The sequence below is a fragment of the Phocoena phocoena genome, chromosome 5 (assembly GCF_963924675.1).
Source record: "Phocoena phocoena chromosome 5, mPhoPho1.1, whole genome shotgun sequence".
NCBI lineage: Eukaryota > Metazoa > Chordata > Mammalia > Artiodactyla > Phocoenidae > Phocoena > Phocoena phocoena.
This window is the reverse complement of record NC_089223.1, coordinates 36,132,379-36,152,549: the sequence shown is the minus strand read 5'-3', so window position 1 is coordinate 36,152,549 and position 20,171 is coordinate 36,132,379. Positions and strand designations below refer to the sequence as shown.

Genomic DNA, 20,171 nt, shown 5'->3' with positions numbered 1-20,171 from the left:
TGCTTAGAGTTGTATCTGTAAAGTCTAGAGCAGGGCCTGGCATATAGTAAGTACTCAGGATAAATGTAGAAGGAAAAACATTGCACATAAACTTGGTTAAATACCTATAAACAATGTTTAATAGAAATATAATTTTCAGCAATAATTTTTCTAGATTTTCTTTCTAGTTGTCCAGTATGTCATCTTATACTAGTACCTTATTTATTGTACTTAATGATTTAATCTTATTTATTAACTTTAACTTTTCCCTCATTTATACTCTTGTGATTTTTCTAATCTTCATCCATGGAGTTTAAATAATCTTTTATACCTTTGGCTGCAATTTTTGCCTTATCAACTGCTCGGTCATTTACTACAGTGAATCATGTACCAAGTCACTTTTCCCTCTGCACTGTTAGTCCACCATCTCCCGTAGACAGTCTCCACATGAATTTGAATTCTGCCAAGTGCTGTCACCATTTGGAGAGTCCCCCTTGTATGTTGTGTTATAAGGGATTAAGGTCTGCTTTTTCATTTTTAAAAATTTATTGTATGCGGAGCCCTCTTTCTAACTCGTCACTTCCCATCATCTCCTACAAAAAGCATTTGCAGTCCATATTTCTGCCCTGTATCAAAAAAGGAAAGTATAGGCTTTCCTGGTGGCGCAGTGGTTGAGAGTCCACCTGTCGATGCAGGGGACACGGGTTCATGCCCTGGTCCGGAAAGATCCCACATGCCGCGGAGCTTGCGCCTCCGGAGCCTGTGCTCCACAACGGGAGAGGCCACAGCAGTGAGGGGCCCGCGTACCGCAAAAAAAAAAAAAAGGAAAGTACGTTCTCACATGCTCATTAGTGGTTTCTGAAAAGTAGGTATCAGTTTATTTGCCATTTTGAGCACATCTAATACCAGGGTTGTGACTATTAACTGCAAGTTAAGTACCATGAGCTTGCCTTCACTTGCTCTTTTCCAAATAAAAGGTATGGCCCGGTCATAGGAAACGTTAAGCTAAGAAATCAGTGTATTGAAATAGTTTTGGAGTTCTGAATTGAGATGTTACAGAATATTGGCAGTTGAAGCTCTGGGTAAGCCCAGTACGAAGGAGGAATGGAAGAGCAATAAAGGCTTGTCTGGTGTGTCTTCACACAGTAACAACTGGGCTCTGAGTCGCTGAAGCGTGCCTGCTGGAACCTGTGTGCAGCTCTTTCAGCTTTGCAGAACAGCTGTCTGAAGAATGCATTTGTACAAAGGGGTTTGAGGATTGTTTGTAACCTTTAAGTAAGAAGTTTACCTAACTGACAATGTAAAATGTGAAACCTACACGATAGTTCAAAGAGTTGCTTTACCTGAGCATTTGTCTCCTTTTGAACAGTGCCAAGCTAAGCCATATGGTGCCATATGCTTCGAAATAACTGGTTTGCTTGGAGTTTGGAAATGAAATTAGTTATTTAACCAGTTTAAACAGTATATAAAGTTTAAAGTTCATTTACTTTCATAGGAGAAAAATAGTGTATTCATTTTATTCCAGCAGTATAGTTCCTGTTTTCTTTTAAACCAGAGTCTTTCTCTCAGTGGGTTCTGGAACTTAGATTTCATTCCCTCAGTTAGGTTTTCTAACCACTGGTCCTGTATTGGCCAGAGCAAGGAGATGGTATCTGATGGAACGGCTTTTGCATGCAGGCTCTAGCATATACCAGCTTCATGATCTTAGGCCAGTTAGGTGGCTGTTCTGAGCTGTTTCCTCATCCTTAGAATGTGAGGGGTTGATCAGAGTCAGCCCATGGGGTTATGAGTAAAAGCAATGCCTGTTAAGTTCAGATTGCATAAAGGGCACAGCTATGTGGTACTGTCACTTATTCAGCAAAAGGGATGCTGTGCATTCAGCCAGCTTCTTAGGGTACCTGCCAAGTTCTAGATAAAGAAAATATGAAGCCAAAAATGACTTGATCCTGCTTCAGAAAAGCTTACAGTTGAATATGTCCCTTGGGTCTTATGTTTCTTGACCTAGGTTTTATTGGTATAAATGAGACTAGATCTAAGAGATTTGCTTCTCTTTTAGTGGGGGCAAAGGGGGTCACCTAGATGTGCTGCAATTTGTCATCTTGACATTGAAAGACCGGTCTATTATATATAGAATATAATATATGAAGTATAGTGTAGTAATTTAGTGATGTGCTTGGCTTCAAATATAATTATATGTGGCACAGTAGGGGGGTTTTTAGCAACTGATCCATTTAAACATAAAACCTTTACCTGTCATCAGATTACAAATTTCCCAACTATACAGATCCTTTTTTTAAAAAAAAAATTGTGATGGCAATTATGATTAATTTTCTGTATTAACAAAACTTGGTTAAGGTTTTTTTGTTGTTTTTTTAAAATAAATTGCCCCATTTTTTGATGTTCAGAATAAGGGGTTTCTTTATTTTTTTGGCTGCATTGGGACTTCATTGCTGCATGCAGCCTTTCTCTAGTTGCAGCAAGTGGGGGCTACTCTTCGTTGCAGTGCACGGGCTTCTTGTTGCAGTGCACGGGCTTCTCATTGCAGTGGCTTCTCGTGGAGCACGGGCTCTAGGCGTGTGGGCTTCAGTAGTTACAGCATGTGGGCTCAGTAGTTGTGGCACGTGGGCCCTAGAGTGTGCGGGCTTCAGTAGTTGCGGTGCATGGGTTCAGTAGTTGTGGCTCACAGGCTCTAGAGTGCAGGCTCAGTAGTTGTGGCACTTGGGCTTATGTGCTCCGCAGCATGTGGGATCTTCCCGGACCAGGGCTCGAACCCATGTCCCCTGCATTGGCAGGCAGATTCTTAACCACTGTGCCACCAGGGAAGCCCTGGGACAGCATTTTTATGGTCCCTTCTATTCCCTAAGAGCAAGTGGAGCTAAAAGTCAGAACATATACTTTCTGAACATATCTCATATATTTTCTCACTTGAGGAGAGTATATGTACGGAAACTGGGCATTCAGTAGCTAAGCAAACAACTTACAAGGTATTTAGTAGTCCGCTGCGTGCAACAGGAAGTGTGTTTGAATTACATGATCACTGCTGTTTCAGGAAATTAAGGCAAATCAGCTTTATACAAAACAAACCCAGTTACTAAGAAATAAAGAGGTCCATTTACTGTGGTTTTGTTGTTGGTGGTTAACATGGAATATACTTTGCCAGATTTGTTTTATCTGGTTGTATTATACCTAACATTTATTCCAAAGATATATCTTTTGCTTGCGTGTATCCCAGCCAAGGCATTTTTAGCAGTAAACCTGTTGAGTGACTTCTTCTTGTACACCATTAAGATTGCTGCCGCCAAGTTGTACATCCAAAGGCTGTGTCTTCTAGCCTTGATAAAATAGTTTAGCTTCTACTAGATACATGTTGAGCAAGATCTACATTTACAAGTAGCTAACAGTTTTTATTTTTTAAAAGAAACTTATCACAAGATGTTTTTAGTGCATTTGTTGGTGAAAATAAGTCCTTGGCAGAATTACAACATTGCATGTAGGCGGTCTTTTTGAAAGAGCCAAGTTTTACCATTTATTTTCACTAGAAAATATAGTGATTTTTACCATGGATTCCCAAAATAATAATGCCTGCTTACTTTAGTGGCAGGTAGTGGGTTTGCAATAAAAATCGTTGGTCAGAATATGAAGAGGTATTTTCAGAAATACTGAAGGATTGTAACTTCTTAATATAATTTGCTTTTTGGAACATCAGTAATACTCAAGCAGATTTTTTTTTTTCCAATTTCACTTATAATATTTCCTCAAAGAGTCATGCCTGTAAATTTTGGGGGATGTCGGGGGGAGCAATTACAGATTCATTCCTTTGATGTTGGATATCTCCAGGAAAAAGTAAAGGGGAGGGGGTAGGGAAGGGGCTAAGATTTGAGTAAACAAAGTACAGATTGGAAAATGTTTGCTTTTAATATTTAGGTTCATCGTAAACTTGAATGCCTAGAGAGAAGTATTAATATAACTTTGTGGACATGAACTGAGTTTTTATTTTTACCTGAATGATAGCAGGAAGGTTAAACATATTTTTTAGACAACAGTATTATTTGTATTACTACTCTTTTCACGGATTAGTGTTCAAGCACCCAGAAGAAGATATTTGTGTGTGTGAAAAAGTTCAATATTAATAATGTCTTTGGACAAAAACGTAACATAACTGCACTGTTTGGTGACAGTTGTATTTTTATGTATTTATTTAATTCATATATAGCACTTTTTAAGTGCCTGGCACTGTTCTAAGTACTTTACAGATATTCATCCAATATTAACTCATTTAATGGTTAATCATTTATTCGAGTTGTTAGAGACCATAGAAGAAAATGATTTGAGGGTATTGTATATTTTTCTATTTTATTTATTTTTGTTGTTGTTTCTTCTGTTTGTGTGGACCTGGGACCCTTAGTCTCAGGGCTGGCAACAAATCACTTGTAGAACTTGTAGTTCTGCTTTTAATGCTCAGAACGTGTGAAAGACTCAGTTTTGAAATGATAAGGAGTTTGGACTGAACTAGTTTCTGTGTTAAAATTGTAAAACTTAACATTTCCAAGAAAATAAAGCATTTGATGAATAAATAAAAGTTATACCTGTCCCACCCCTCTTTTGTTTCATTAAGCATATTTTTTATGTTTACATGCTAAAAGAAGTTGTTAGACGTTATTTTAAATTCTACAGTGTCTCTATCCCTGCCTGTTCTAGCATGCTCAAAGATGACCTTCAGCTCAGTGACAGTGAGGACAGTGACAGCGATCAAGTAAGTTCTGTACACCCCACAGTACCAGGAATTCATTTAAATCCATGTAACATTTCTGAGCCGCTTATCCTAACCTGTTTTTTGTTTTTTTCCTGGTCCTTCTTCCCCTTATTGTGAATGCCTAGACCCCAGAGAAGCCTCCGTCCGCATCTGCACCTCCAAGGTACTGTGTCTGGGTTTCTCCCCATCTGTACAAAATGTTTGCTTTTTTCTACCAAATGGGGAAGTTACAGCCTTATTTAGTATTTTCATAGCTTCTTCATGGGAGAAGGAGATGGATGATCATAGTTAAAGAAAGTACCTGTTTAATATTTTGGAAGCTTAAATCAGCCCTAGAGAGGTTGTTAACTCTATGAAAGAGAGTCCCTGCGTCCACCTAAATCTTTAGTCAGTTTTGTATGTGTAAAATTTGAGCATTTAAAATAAGCTTAAATCACTTTCATCAGTATTATGTAACCAGTATTTGAAAAGTGATACTGAAGAGCTCAGTGTTTTTATGAAAGTGACAGATTTGCTCTGTTTTCAAAAATTAAAGCTGAATTATTTCTAGTAATTGTTTTCCATAGTGCCTGTCTTCATAGGTATATGAATTTTCTAATTGTTTCAGTTGCTTTAAAAGATGACCTGCAGGGGACTTCCCTGGTGGTCCAGTGGTTGAGACTCCACGCTCCCAATGCAGGGGACCTGGGTTCGATCCCTGGTCAGGGAACTAGATCCCACATGCTGCAACTAAAATATCCCACATGCTGCAACTAAAATATCCCACATGCTGCAACTAAAGATCCTGCATGCCGCAACTAAGACCCGAGCAGCCAAATAAATAAATACTAAAAAAAAAAAAAAAAAAGACGACCTGCAGTACATTTTGGTATGATGGAAAATGGCACTGTTTCCACTTTGTAAACAGCTTAGCCATATTTTAGAAAATGTAATGCTTTCGTTTTTAGAAATGGAAACAATGTGAACTACCTTTATTTACCATTTCTTCTGGTACTGAATTTAATGATTTAATATGCCAATACCTGTCCTCCGTGGACAAAGAGTTAAATTACCCTGTAGTTGTTTTACTCCCTTGAGATGTGGTCATCCATTTTGAGACAAGCTCAGCACTAAAAACCTTGCTCTCATATAGCTGAGGTTATAGTTAATGTGGAGGAAGATCACACATAATTATGTGAGGTCTTAAGGATTCATAAGCTCTGCTTATTTATATCCCATTTTGTTCAGTAATTCCCATTTTGTTCAGTAATTCCTGGTGGCTTGTAACGACTTAGAAAATATGACAAAGTAACCTAACTGACAAGTGGAGGAGGGAATAAAAGGAAAAAAAAAAAGGGGGGGGTGATAATTAGAGGCAGGAATAATACTGAAAGTATATCTCTTTTTGACCATCACTTGGTTTAAGCTCTTCAGCTACCACAAATTTGACATGAGAAAATTCTGTTTTTGTATAGTGTTTGTTTTAAAATTGTCTCAACTAGTCACTTTATTATCTAATAAATTTTTGTTATTCTAATATAGTTAATAAATTTATTATCTTGAAAATGTTTTGGGTAGATTTGGAGGCTTTCACAATTTTAGTTATTGATTTACTGCTGTGGCTAATTCCATCTAGGGCAAGGTTTTAAGATACGCTTTGAAATTCTCTATGTGTCCAGCAGTGTGATCACTTGTGTGTTTTCTCACAAGCCTAGAGTTATTGCCCTATCCTGAAAACTTGAAGTAGTTATTCTCTACTTCAGCTGATATTTGGGCGTGATCCTAAGCCACTCATAAAGAACGGCCCATTTTATCATTCTGCCCAAGAAGTGTGAGTGGATTGCCTGTGGGGTCACTTTCCAAAGGAACCCCATTTGTGTTCAGCAGTCTCTGACTTCTCTACAGTTGGTTCTCATATGGAGAATAGAGAAAGACTTTAATGGATTGGCTGTTCTTTTATAAATTAACTCCTTTGGGTTTTATATTGCAGGTGTCAGCAAAGTTAAAGGGTCAGAAAGTCAAGGTTTTAGGCTTTGTGGGCCATAAAGTCTGTGTTGCAGCTATTCAACTCTGCTTTTGTAGTACAGAAGCAGACACAGACAATGCATAAAATACTGGGTGTGAATGTGTTCCAACAAAACTTTATTTGGAAAAGCAGGCAGCCAGCTCAGGCCATGGTTTGTCCACGCCTGATTTGAAGCACCCCGCATCTCACTTACAATTTACATAGTTCGCAGTGTTCTTCAGAAAAATTCCCCAGGCTTCTTTTATGCAGTTACCTAGTGAGCTGTTGCAAGGCTTTTTCACTGAGTTTTGAGCCACCATGGGCCTTGCTTGCGCTCAACTGGCTGCCATGGTCATATAGTACTGCTAGGTAATCTTTGAGGCCCCTTCTTTCGAGTAGCAGAAAAATGGGCAAAGAAGGAAGGGAGTCGGGAGGGAAGGAATCCACCTCGCGTGGGTCTTTGACTCTCTCGCTTGCTCCGCAGCGCTCCGCAGGCGCTGCCGGCAGCCGCGGCCTCAGCACATTCCAGCAGCGCAGAGTCGGAGAGCACCAGCGACTCTGACAGCTCCTCGGACTCGGAGAGCGAGAGCAGCTCCAGTGACAGCGAGGAGAACGAGCCTCGAGAAGCCCCGGCTCCCGAGGTACTACTGGTCTGCTCCGGGCCGTCTTGGGAGCGCAGTCGACCCCCGGTGGCCCGGGCTGCCTGAGGGGCTCCGTCCTGGGGGCGGCGCTTTCCGGCCGCCATGCACGCTGCTGGCTATTCCTGTTTACTTGTTTCTTGGCGTTGGGCTGTGGAACTTTGGGAGAGATGTCTTCTCGCCTGTTGAAAACGATAGGTTCTTCCCTGTTGCTGCCAGAGCTGTTTTGAAGAGCAACTCACTGAGAATATGTACACCCCATTTTCTTTTACCTTCTTTCGAGAAAAAAATCCAAAAAAACAAAAATCGTTTTCAGTAGGCTGCCATTTTAATATTAATGAGAAAGCTTTTTGAAATTTTAGGAATGCATGAATTAAATCAAAAGGAGACAGCCTGATTTAGCAAAGGGCAGGAACGTGAACTAGAAATAAGCCGTAAGAGGTTCTATTTTTGAATCACTAAAAGCCATGCATTAAATTGATGGCGATGTAATTTTGCCAGGGCCGTGTTTCTTGATTCCACTGTCCCACGTAAAATAGGAATAGTGCTTACCTGTCACCCACCCTTGGGAGATATTGTAAAGATAAACAGAAGAGACTGAAAATCTCAAGTGCTAAATGTATCTGGAGAACTTACGCTATTTACTGGATTGTTGAACAAAACTAATGTAGTAACAACTAACAGGGTTGCCAAATGTCTTCAAAACTTAGAGTAGCAGGGTAAAATGTTTGCTGGGGAAGACATTTTTAGTGAACTAGACAAGCTTATATAGAGAAAACTATTCTCTGTATTTAGGTAGGAATCCCAGGAAATGAGATTTTCTGATTAAGAAAGCGTTAAAGTTTTCAGTATTTGTCTCTGCTGTTTAGAAAGCAAGGCCACTGCACTAGAGTATTAAATTAACCAAATCCATCTGGAGATGACGTAGTGAGACTGAGGAGCCATGTCCGAGGGCAAGGGAGGATGAGGAAAATACCTGAGTATCATTTTGTTGTTGCTGTTGTTAGATATGAGTTTATGTCTGGCACACAGTAAGTGCTCAGTAATTATTTTTGGAGTGAATAAACATAGATCAGCATTAGCTGCACTTGAAGTGCCTTTCAGATTTTAGAAGCTACTCTGTGTATTTCTGGGGGCTCTCTGTTTTCTCCTGAGATACTAATTGCTGTTGAAGTAATTTTTCTATGCCCCAGGGAAAAGGGTACCGACTATGCTCTACAGAGAAATTGTGTGCTTGTTCATGTTACTGTTCATAAGATCTTTGCTTTATGTCTCACCCTTATTCACTAAGAAAAATCTGCATGCTTGTTTGGTTACTGATATAAGCAAGAGAATCCAATTAAATCAAAATTCAATTCAAATAAAATGGAAATGGCACAGACTTGGCTGAATAATTAAAACTTGAAAGAAAAATTTAGCCTAGTGTTTGTTTTAATGAAGCAGTTATATCTTGTTGCTCACGAGGTTATTGAATAGAATAGATGTAGAGACTCTTAGATGAAAAATGATGTTCCCGTCATACTTTGCTTTTTAAAATCACTTTCCTAAATAGACTCATATTTGTATATTTGTGTTAATGTGAAAATCTAGACTTGAGTATGGTTTTGTTGGTTATGTACCAAGGCTTGACTTCCTCAGGCATATTTTTGTCTTTGTCTAGATTTTAAACCTTTCATTTTTCCCAAAGTTATTTAACAACCTTTCTTTCCTTTTAAAATAAATACCTGCATTATTGTAAATCTTTGTTAGTTGAGCGTTACGTGAATTCCATAATAGGTCATAGTTACTAGTTTTAACTTTCTCACCCTTTTCTTTATTCTATTTTTAATGCTGAGGAATTTGCTCCTTAAGTCTCCATTTAAAATTCATTTGACGAAGTTGTCCAGTGACCTTATGAGACCTGAAATGTTATATGTGTGCCAATGGGCTGGTGGTGAACTTGGGGAAAAACCACTTTCAGTCTCTTCTTTATAGTGAGTCAGCATGTAAATCTCAGCTTTTCAGAATATATGGGACGTATCGCCCTTTTACAGCTTAAGTAAAGTTCAGGGGGAAATGATTCTATTCTGTTATTCAGGGATCTGCTTAGTTTTCTAATCTATTCATTGTCTAATTCTTTGGTAGTAAACAACTGTGGTCGATTATCTACTAAGATCTTGGCACTTTCTTCATAAATTACATAATGTAACCATCAACCCTAGAAGGTCGGGAGCTTTCTTTTCACCTGTAAGGATGTAGCAGCACTAAGATTGAAACCCATAGCCGTTTAACTCAGAAGCCATTTTTTTTTCCTACTACATCATGCTACTTCTCTCTTTCTTTTTTTTCTTTTCTCTTAAGTTTTGGAGTTGTACTCCCTCACAACAACTATGATGTTTTACAAAAAAAAAAAAAAACCAAAAAAAAAAAAGGACATATGTTGTGCATAGCTCAAAACTTTTTTTTCAAAATCATTCTAGAATACACGAACTTTTGCCAATTCAAGAAGCTAGGAGAAGTAAAGAGACATACAGTCAAACATTTATTAAGATGCTCATATATTTTTGCACCTCCTCTGTGCAGTGTCTGGGTTGATCCAGCACTGGGAGGCTGAGGGTGGGGCATGGGGAAAGGCTGAGGAAGAAATGAAAGTCCAAACCTTGATCCTCTCCAGCACTTACACTCTTAAAATTCATCTTAAAATCTGTTTTTTATCAATCCCTCATGTAAAACTTTCCCCCATCCCAGCACCCAAATAATACCTAACCTTAAAGGAATTCTATCTATTTTACATCTTTGTAGTAGGAATACAAAAAGGATCACCCCTACCCTTTCCTCTTGTCTGGGCACACCAACTCAGTTTTACCCTGCAATTGGGCCATAGGCCTCCCTTCTGGACATTTTCAGTACCGCAGTAGAAGAAAATATGTTTTATTTCTGTAACCAGGACATTCCTTTAGGGACTACTAAATGTATCTTAAACTGCCCTGTTTTGGGGTGTGGGGGGGAGAAGCGGCTGTTATTTATACCAGGAATGACCTTCCCTTTTGGTTAATGTGTAGGTACTCTTCTATAGAGCAAGAGTGTCACTGATTGCAGTGCAGTTGTCAGCGTAGCCCTGGCGAAAGATCTCTATACCTTTCCAGAGAAAGGGTTTGAAGTATTTGGTTCCTGAGGTGATTGATAAGTGATACATCATTTTTTTTTTTTAATTTTTATTGAGGTATAATTGCTTTACAGTCTTGTGTTAGTTTCTACTGTACAGCAAAGTGAATCAGCCATATGTATACATATATCCCCTTTTTTTTGGATTTCCTTCCCATTTAGGTCACCACAGAGCATTGAGTAGAGTTTCCTGTGCTATACAGTAGGTTCTCATTAGTTATCTATTTTATACATAGGATCAATAGTGTTTATATATCAATCCCAGTCTCCCAGTATATAAATGATACATCTTAATGCCTTGTTCCCAATCATTTAACCATTAGAACTACCACGCCCTCAAGTCTTTCAAGAAATAATGTCTGACAAGTAGGTAGGTATGGTGTGCTAATCTTTTCTCTACCCTAAACAACCATCCTGTTTTGTTAGAATATTGAATGCAGTTTTAGATTATGTGGGACTTTGTCAGAGTAGTTTCCTTCTTCCCTCTCTCCCTGCTCTGAAATTCAAATGAGAGCATGGGGATAGAGTTGATATAAGTGGAGGGAGCTACAAAGAAGGTATGTTGTCTTAAGCAGGGAAAAAACAAAAAAAAACAAAAACCCCACAATTCTGTAGCCCTCTTTCTGGCCAAAGTATGATCCTACCTAGTTCCTTAGAGTTCCTCTTAGTTCTCTTTTGTTACAATTACACAAAGCCTAGTCTAGCTACCTGATCGTTTTATTACCTAACCTTTTCCTGGCCCCAAAGCCTTTACGTTATATCCACATATCTTAAACGTATTATGTTTGCGTGTTTTTATAGAATTGAATTGTTTGGGATATTCCACTTCGGAAAATTGTTAGCAGTCTTCCCTATATCATCCACTTACTGGAGCGAGCTCCTTACTCAATAATCTAATCAGTTAATCCCATGTGAGATATCTTTGATTAACTTGCTGTTGTGTTGTGGAAATGATTTAGTCATTTATACAAACCACCTGTCAGAAAGGATCTTAAAAGCATGAAGCATGCCAGTGACATACTGTCCTTTTTTTAAAAAAAAGTAATCATTACTTACTTTATTAAGGCATGAATATTTTCCCAAATAGCATAAAATTTATAGGTACAGTAATACACCCATGAAAAAGCCCAAATAAATATCTCATGTACACCACTGTGTGCAAGACATAATAGTAGAATTTGGAGATAAAGATGTCCTCATCATTGTTTTAATAAGATCTAATATCCCATTTGGAGAGAGAGAGTGCAATGCATCAATAGTCAGTTAGCAACAAAGATTTTAACAAGATATCTCCTGTTAAGATAACAGGAGAAGTCAGGGACTTCTGTTTATTTGCCAAGTGCGTTTCACAGATAATCAGTATAATCTCACCGCTCTTAATTGTGTGCTCTGGAGCCTCCCTGTGTTTCTTAGAAAAATAGGTGCTATTTCAGAGACTGCTTGTAACAGGAGACTTCATGTTTGATTTTTAAAGAATTCAAGTGGGACTAACGGCTGGCAAATGTGACCTCACTTGGTTCTTTTTACCCAGTTGTAAAATTTGAAAATCAGAAGACAGTGTCTCTGTGATAAACTGAAAGCTGTGTCATGTATTAATATTTTTAAGTGAATAAGAGAAATGAAATCGTCTTGAAGAAAGTCATTTTCAATTGACAAGTACATCAAAAAAAGGGATAAAGCGTGAAACCCATCCATAATCACTAAGACTTATTCATTGACCTTCTTCTGAAAATCCTTGATGAAAAGATTCTTTTTAGTCTTCATTTTTCCCTATCATTTTCTGACAGAATAGTTCACAAGCCAAAATGTGAAAATTCTGTTTAAATTATATGGTAATTACCAGTGGAACAAAATATTTATTACACAGATTTCTCCGCAGTTGCCAGTGGTCTACATTGGTCAGTATGTAATGGTCTGTTACTAGTGTCAGCCACAGCAAAATTCCTGTAGCATGAAAAAATTGGAAGATTGTTTTAAGAGTTAATTGTTATAGAATTTGACCTATAATTAGAGGGGGGTCAAAAGGACCTGAATTCTTAGGTTTGGAGTGATTGCATCTCCTGGCCAGTCCTGTAGGATTGGGTGACTAACCCAGAAGAGTATCATTATTGGTCAGTTAACCCTATCTTCTTTTTCCTTGTTTGTAGCCCGAACCTCCGACAACAAACAAATGGCAGCTGGACAACTGGCTGACCAAAGTCAGCCAGCCCGCACCGCCCGCCGAGGCCCCGGGCAGCGCCGTGCCCCCGGCCCGGCACCCGGACAGTAAAGGCAAGGGTGGCGACGGCGCCACCGGAGGTCACGAGCGCTCGGAGTCCAAAGAGCCTCCCCTCAAAAGCTCCAGCAAAGCCCCCCGGGTGCCTTCCGAAGGCCCCCATGCGGGCAAGAGGAGCTGTCAGAAGTCCCCTGCCCAACAGGAGCCCCCACAGAGGCAAACCGTGGGATCCAAACAACCCAAGAAGCCCGGCAAGGCCTCCGCCCCGGGGCATGCGGATGCGCATGCAGATGCGCGCACCAGTCTGCTGGTGGAGAGCGAGCCCCGACTTCCTCCCCAAGCCTCCAAAGACCAGCCTTCCAAAGACAAGCCCAAGGTGAAGACGAAAGGGCGGCCCCGTGCCGCAGAGAGCCGTGAGCCCAAGCCAGTGGCGCCCACCCCCAGCGAACGGAAGAAGCACAGGAGCGGCCCCCCGGCCCCCCCGAAGGCACCTCCGAAGGACGCGGCGGAGGACAGGAGCCCTGAGCACTTTGCCCTCGTCCCCCTGACCCAGAGCCAGGGCCCTGCCCGCAGTGGCGGCGCCAGGACTAGTGGCTGCCGACTGGCAGTTGTTGTCCAGGAGGACCGCCGCAAGGACAAACCCCTGGTGCCTTTGAGAGACACCAAGCTGCTCTCCCCGCTCAGGGACACTCCGTTCCCACAAAGCTTGATGGTGAAGATTACCCTGGACCTCCTCTCTCGGATACCCCAGCCTCCTGGGAAGGGCAGCCGCCCCAAGAAACCAGAAGACAAACAGCCCTCGGCAGCGAAGAAGGCAGATTCTGAGAAGAGAAGCTCAGAAAACTCAAGCAAGTTGGCCAAAAAGAGAAAGGTGAGTGGGAGGCTGACCTTCCCGTACAGTGTGGAACATACCTGCTGCAGGCTTGGGGCTGTCTTTGCCCCTTGATTTTAACCCTGAATCGTCTTAGAAGAGGCTGGAAATCTTTGGATTCCATGTTGCCTTTGCGACTATACCAGAGTTAGTCTTTCACTGCAGGTAAGTGTTGATAAATGCCAGATTGCTTTAAGTCTTGCTAGTTTGAAAAAAAGATGAGGCAGTCATTGAAAAGGATATCTTGCTTTAGAATAATATAGCATTAAGGGTATGTTTTTATCTATTGTGATAATATTGGTATTTACCACCTGGCTCATTAGGTTTTGCCCTAGAAATTAAAACCTTACATGAACTGAAATGTGAATTCTGAATTACTGACAGGAGTGCTATATACTAAATTTTACTCCTGTAGTTTGATCATTTTGATACTGATATTATGTCCATGTTTTAACTCATGGCCACCTAACACCTCATTAATTTGAAACCACCAGATTTAGAATTTGTGACTCCTGTTAATGACTTTCACTAATGAGCAGAGCATTATGAAAAAAAGGTTTAGAGCTATTATAGAGATGGTTAGGGCATCTTTTTGGGTGATATAGGCTGTTATGGTACATTGTGAAGTATTGAAATCTGTCATTTATCATGGTATTTGGAAGCTTCACTTAAGGAATGAACATAGTAAAATAATAATAATAATCCCTGCATTATTTAAGACCCTTGTTACTTGGACATATACACTTTTGAACAGTCTCCTTTCGATCTTTATTCTGAATTATTGAGCTCTTGATATATATTTTTTTGCTGCTTCTTGATGGTGAAAGATTAGTGAGTTTTCCCCGCAGTGGCATTCCCAAGCCAACCTACCCAGGATTCAGAGTGAAAGGCACAAGAAGGGCCAACTCTTGCCTGCTGAGAAGGAATATAAACAGTCTTATAAATACATAAAAAACTCTTACTCAGTTGTGGAAGTTGAGCTAAGAATAACAAGGACAAAAAGATCATGAAGACTGCTGTCGTGTCTGATTTGACTGATTACTCCACTAGGTTAAAAATATAATGTGACTCTACCAAATAGTAAAGGGCGACAGTTTCTGGAGCGCCTTGTTGAATGAGACTTGAGGGTGTGTATTGCCACCATAATTGCAGCGGGCAAGTCCAGTGGGGTGGGATCAAGTGCCAATTGGCAGTGCTGTTTCAGCTAGAAGAGGGTGTATTCTGGTTCCTGATAACTTTTAGTTTAGTTTTTTTTTTTTTTTTTTTTTTTTTTTTTTGCGGTACGCGGGCTTCTCACTGTGTGGCCTCTCCCCTTGCGGAGCATAGGCTCTGGATGCGCAGGCTCAGCGACCATGGCTCATGGGCGCAGCCGCTCCGCAGCATGTGGGATCTTCCTGGACCGGGGCATGAACCCGTGTTCCCTGCATCGGCAGGTGGACTCTCGACCACTGTGCCACCAGGGAAGCCCAGTTTTCTTTCTTTTCTTTTCTTTTCTTTCTTTCTTTCTGCATTGGGTCTCCATTGCTGTGCGTGGGTTTTCTCTAGTTGCACCGAGCGGGGTCTACTCTTTGTTGCGGTGCACGGGCTTCTCATTGCGGTGGTTTCTCTTGTTGTGGAGCATGGGCTCTAAGTGCGCAGGCTTCAGTAGTTGTGGCACATGGGCTTAGTTGCTCCGCGGCAAGTGGGATCTTCCCGGACCAGGGATTGAACCCGTGTCTCCTGCATTGGCAGGTGGATTCTTAACCACTGTACCACCAGGGAAGTCCTTGGTAACTTTTAAAACAATGTGTGCCTGTAAGAGTTGTAAAACTTTATGGAGAAAATTGTGATGGACCAGGCTAGGAAAAGGTGCCTGCATCTAATATACCCGAGAAATCTTGAAAAATATACTTTTTTTTCATGATGTGTGTTTTATTTTATTTTGTACATATGTATATATCACATCATCTTTTTAAAGTTAATTTTTATTGGAGTTTAGTTGCTTTACAATGTTGTGTTAATTTCTACTATACAGCAAAGTGAATCAGCTCTATGTATATAAATATCCTCTCTTTTTTGGATTTACTTCCCATTTAGGTCACCACAGAGCACTGAGTAGAGTTCCCTGAGCTATACAGTAGGTTCTCATTAGTTACCTATTTTATATGTAGAATCAATAGCAAAAATACACTCTTTTATCTCCTCCTGGGGAATCTTTTGTCATCTGTCCCCCAGCTACCCTAATACTATCTAGTCTCCACTGCTGACCTTCTGCATCAGCTGGAGTGGGGAGAGGGGAGAAGTATTAGCTTCTAAAGCGCTTAATAACTGGGGGTAAATGTTGGAAATTGGAGGCTTCCCAGACAGTTGTCAGACCAGTCCATCCTCCAATGCAAATCTAGAAGCTCTGCTTGCAACTCCAGAAAGGGAAATTCAGCTGTCCCTGTTGAGTATATGAACTGTGCCCTCTGAAAGCCATTTTTCCAGCCCTTGGCTGAGCTCTCCTAGGGCAGCTTATTTATCTTTCTGTTCAAAGGATGGAGAAATAATGACTGCCTCATCTTAGGCAAGTCCATGCTTGCCTTAAAGCTCTGGCAGGCAGCTGAGAGATCTGGCTCTGGGAACAGCCTGCCTCCCTGCTGTGGGACTGACAGGATCAGGGGCTGAACCAGTGGTTCCAAACCCTGGCTGCACATTCCGGTCCCCTGGGGAACCCTCAGTACTGGTGGCAGGATGTGTGCCACCCCCCAGCCCCACATTCCCATTGTTATTTTCTAACTCCTCGGGTGATCCTAACGCCTAAGGCTCTGGAGCAGAACCTTGTTACCAGGCCAGGATTGTATAAAGCTAGTGTTTTGGACCAAGAAATCTCTTCAGTGTGGTGCATTTAGACATCATGGATCTAGACAACCAGGAATTCCTGGCCTGAAGTATGTCACTGGTTAGAAACATTACTTAGGAGCTTTCAGATAAATATAAACATCAGCCAACAGTATAGCTCTTTCATGATCAGAGAACTGTGTGTCATTGGTTTTGCTTCCTGCTGGATTCCAGGTGGTGGTATTAATACTGAACATCATAACCTCAGGTTCTCTCTGAGAGGGGCAGGCTCCCCCTTTCCTGTCAGGACCCTGACTCTACTTGCTCAGGGTACCTTTGGCCACCACCCTTGGACAAGCGGGGCAGCTCTGTGGGCAGCCCAGGTCTCTCTTTAAGCTTAGGTGCTCTCCCCCAAATTTGGATAGTGAAGACTTGTACATTTCCTTCATATTGAGTGTGAACGCTAGAAAAAACTCCACGAGAATATAGTGAGAGCCGTTGAATAATGTTCCTGCTCCTTGGCATTAGTGGGATTTATTTAAAGGTTCATCCCTCTCTTGGCACAAAGTTTAACAAATATTTTCAGAGGGTTAACAAACCCTTAAAGCCATTTTAGACTCAGAAGTGTGAGAAAATGATCATAAAGAGTTAGAGAACACGGGAACATGGGGAGGGGGAAGGGTAAGCTGGGACGAAGTGACAGAGTGGCATGGACATATATACACTACCAAATGTAAAATAGACAGCTAGTGGGAAGCAGCTGCATAGCACAGGGAGATCAGCTTGGTGCTTTGTGACCACCTAGAGGGGTGGGATAGGGAGGGTGGGAGGGAGATGCAAGAGGGAAGAGATACGGGGATATGTGTATATGTATAGCTGATTCACTTTGTTATAAAGCAGAAACTAACACACCATTGTAAAGCAGTTATACTCCAATAAAGATGTTAAAAAAAAGGATTCCATTATGAAGATTAAATATTCCCCCCAAATCTCTCCTTATATATTAAAAAACATATTTTTTAAGCCTGAAAAAAAAAAGTGTTAATAGCTGTGATGAAGCCATCAAATGTGGCACCTATAGAAATGTACCTATATATTTTTTTCCCCCTTTTTCTTTTTTTTCTTCTACTTTAAAGGAGTGGGTTGGGGACAATTCATGAGAAAAAAGAGAAAATTGTGAGGGTAAATAGACATTAACTCACGTGGTACTCCTTACATAAACTACAGAATTTCTTCAACCTGATTACAGTTTAGAATTTAAAATAGAACTTATATTTTCTTTTATATAATTTTTAAGCTTTATTATTCCAGACTTGGAAGAAAAGTTGAAGCTGAGAAGCACAAGATAATATACAATCAGGGCAGTGCAAATGAGAAGATTCTAAAAGCACACCAAACATGCATAGAGCTAAGCATTGCTCTCGGTGCTTTCTTAGATAACCTCATTTCATTCAGTCACCTTATAGATGTCTTTCAAATAAAATGCTAGACTGTCTCAACAGTCGTTTAGACAGATAACAGAACTGGGAGGTTACATTCATTCAGGTCTTTCCCTTTTTATAAATAACTGCTTTACGGACCAAGAAGCTTGGACACTTTTGGACAAACATTTCAGTGCCATCGTTTATGTGTGTTTTGAGGAGTGGGGAGGGAAGTTATGGGATCTGGTGGGAAAATGTGCATTTTTATTGCTTGATGGTTAGTTCAGACCTTCCCAAGATCTGACTGTTTTCTCTTGGGTTGTTTCTCCAGATCAACATTCCCAGTTAGTATCCTTCAAAATCAAGGGTTTGAAAAGTCATCCCTATAATTTCCTAAAGCCACTTATATCTAATTTCTTCATGCCTGTTAGTTACCCTAAAATCATCATATGAAGAGCTGTTTTAGGGCCAGCCTAATGCCTGTGTATTCCCTCACCAAAAAGAAGGAAAAGAGTGGATTCCCTTTGCTTTTCTGTGGTACTTTCCCCAGTGAATATAACCTGCCTCATTCATGGGGTCAGCTTGGACTTACCTGCTGTGGCGTCGTCTTATTGAACCTCCTGCACAGGCAAATCCCAGAAAAGTACCTGAACTTCCCCAAAGGCTGCTTCTCCACTTTTGCTATGCTCCATGTGCTACCAAGCGTATTTGCTTCCCTGTGGGAGAGGAGGATAGAATTTAGAATTGGAGTGCTGAGACCGCATGTGTCTCTTGTTCAGCTGCTACCTTCCTTAGATGGGATCCAGAAAGGCCTTCACATCACTTGGCTGCTTAGCAAAAGCAGGTCTGGAGCTCAGTATGCTGACCCCTCCCAGTCTAGTGGATCTTGGCTCCTTGGCTCTCTTTCACATCTTTTTTTTTTTTTAATATTTATTATTTATGTATTTATTTATTTATGGCTGCATTGGGTCTTAGTTGTGGCATGCGGGATCTTCGTTGAGGAATGCAGGATCTGTCATTGTGGTGTGCGGGCTTCTCTCTAGTTGTGGCGTGCGGGTTTTCTCTTCTCTAGTTGTGGTGCGCAAGCTCCAGGGCGCGTGGGCTCTGTTGTTTGCGGCACGAAGTTTCTCTCCTTGAGGTCCACGAGCTCAGTAGTTGTGGCGTGTGGGCTTAGTTGCCCTGCAGCATGTGGAATCTTTGTTCCCTGACCAGGGATTGAACCCACATGCCCTACGTTGGAAGGCAGATTCTTTACCACTCGACCACCAGGGAAGTCCCTCCTTCACACCTTTCTTGCTTTTAGTGGGGTGGGGCCGGAGGAGCAGGGTGTGTGTGCAAGTGCCTGTTAGGGGGTGGGTGCAGGTTGGGGGGCGTTGGGGGCATTCTTGGAGCAAGGCCTGAGGTACTTCCAGATCAGTGTACTGACGGGCTGTTACAATATCATCCCTGGCTCAACCCCTCCATTGTCCCCACTCCTGCCACCCTAGTGCCCGCCACACTTTAGTTTCCCTTCCAGATGCTCGTCATCTCTCCCCATCATGGCTGAGCTCTGAGTCGACTACCTTTCTGCCTGTTAGAAACTATGGCCGCAAACAAGTGTTAGTTCTAAAAAAGCCACTTTCACTGCCCCCTGTTATCCGCGGCACCTAGTTGGTGAGTCAGGTGCTGAGGCAGGCAGCAGGCTGCCCTGGAGGCCTTCTCTTCAGAAACCGGCTTGGCCTAGCACAGTCCCAGATCTTCCTTTTATGGTGTTCATTCTTGCCCTTTTGCTCCACTCTGTAGGTGGAGCCGCATTTGGCAGATAATCTGAGGCTGCCTGACCCAACAGGTTAAGAAAAGTAAACAAGTCAGTCAGGAACAGTCATCGGCCAGCAGGCTCCTCCTCTTGGAGATGCGGGCACCGTCGAGACGTTGTCCTTCTGGAAGAAGGGAGTGTCCAAGACCCAGACCTTAGACAGGGGTCCCTGAAATGGGAGTTGATCTGTGGATAAGCCACTGAGCAAAGGAGACTCCTTTTTCCTTCTGAAGAGAGTACGTCACTCTCACCTCACTTTCAAATGGCTTCTTGACCCAGAAACATCTCAAGAACTCCTTGCCTTCTGTTTTCCAGTCTTGGAATTCAAGTGTGTGTTTCCTGCCACCCAGGATCAGATGACTCCCTCTCTAATGGCGCTTTGCTAAATCCATCCACTTAGGGTTGTAGTGCAGGTCTGCTCCTGGGCCAGCTGACGAATGCTCACGGAGTGCCTGCTCTGGGGATGCCCCCGGGACTCTTCCTACAGAAGACAAGAGGGTTCCAACTACAAAAATACTGACCCCGGCCCACAGGCGTGAATTCGGGTCAAAGCAAACACAGTCAGCAGAAGG

The 20,171-nt window shown here is 41.6% G+C and overlaps 1 protein-coding gene across 2 annotated transcripts in view; it reads left to right on the top strand.

Annotated features, from left to right (window-relative positions):
* AFF1 (ALF transcription elongation factor 1) overlaps window positions 1-20,171 on the top strand; it is a 121,572-nt gene that overhangs the window by 86,649 nt on the left and 14,752 nt on the right. For both annotated transcript variants that reach the window (XM_065877333.1, XM_065877332.1), the window contains 4 exons: window positions 4,678-4,732; window positions 4,858-4,895; window positions 7,201-7,357; window positions 12,646-13,584. In XM_065877333.1, the coding sequence (XP_065733405.1) occupies window positions 4,678-4,732; window positions 4,858-4,895; window positions 7,201-7,357; window positions 12,646-13,584 (1,189 nt within the window). The remainder of the gene's footprint in view (window positions 1-4,677; window positions 4,733-4,857; window positions 4,896-7,200; window positions 7,358-12,645; window positions 13,585-20,171) is intronic.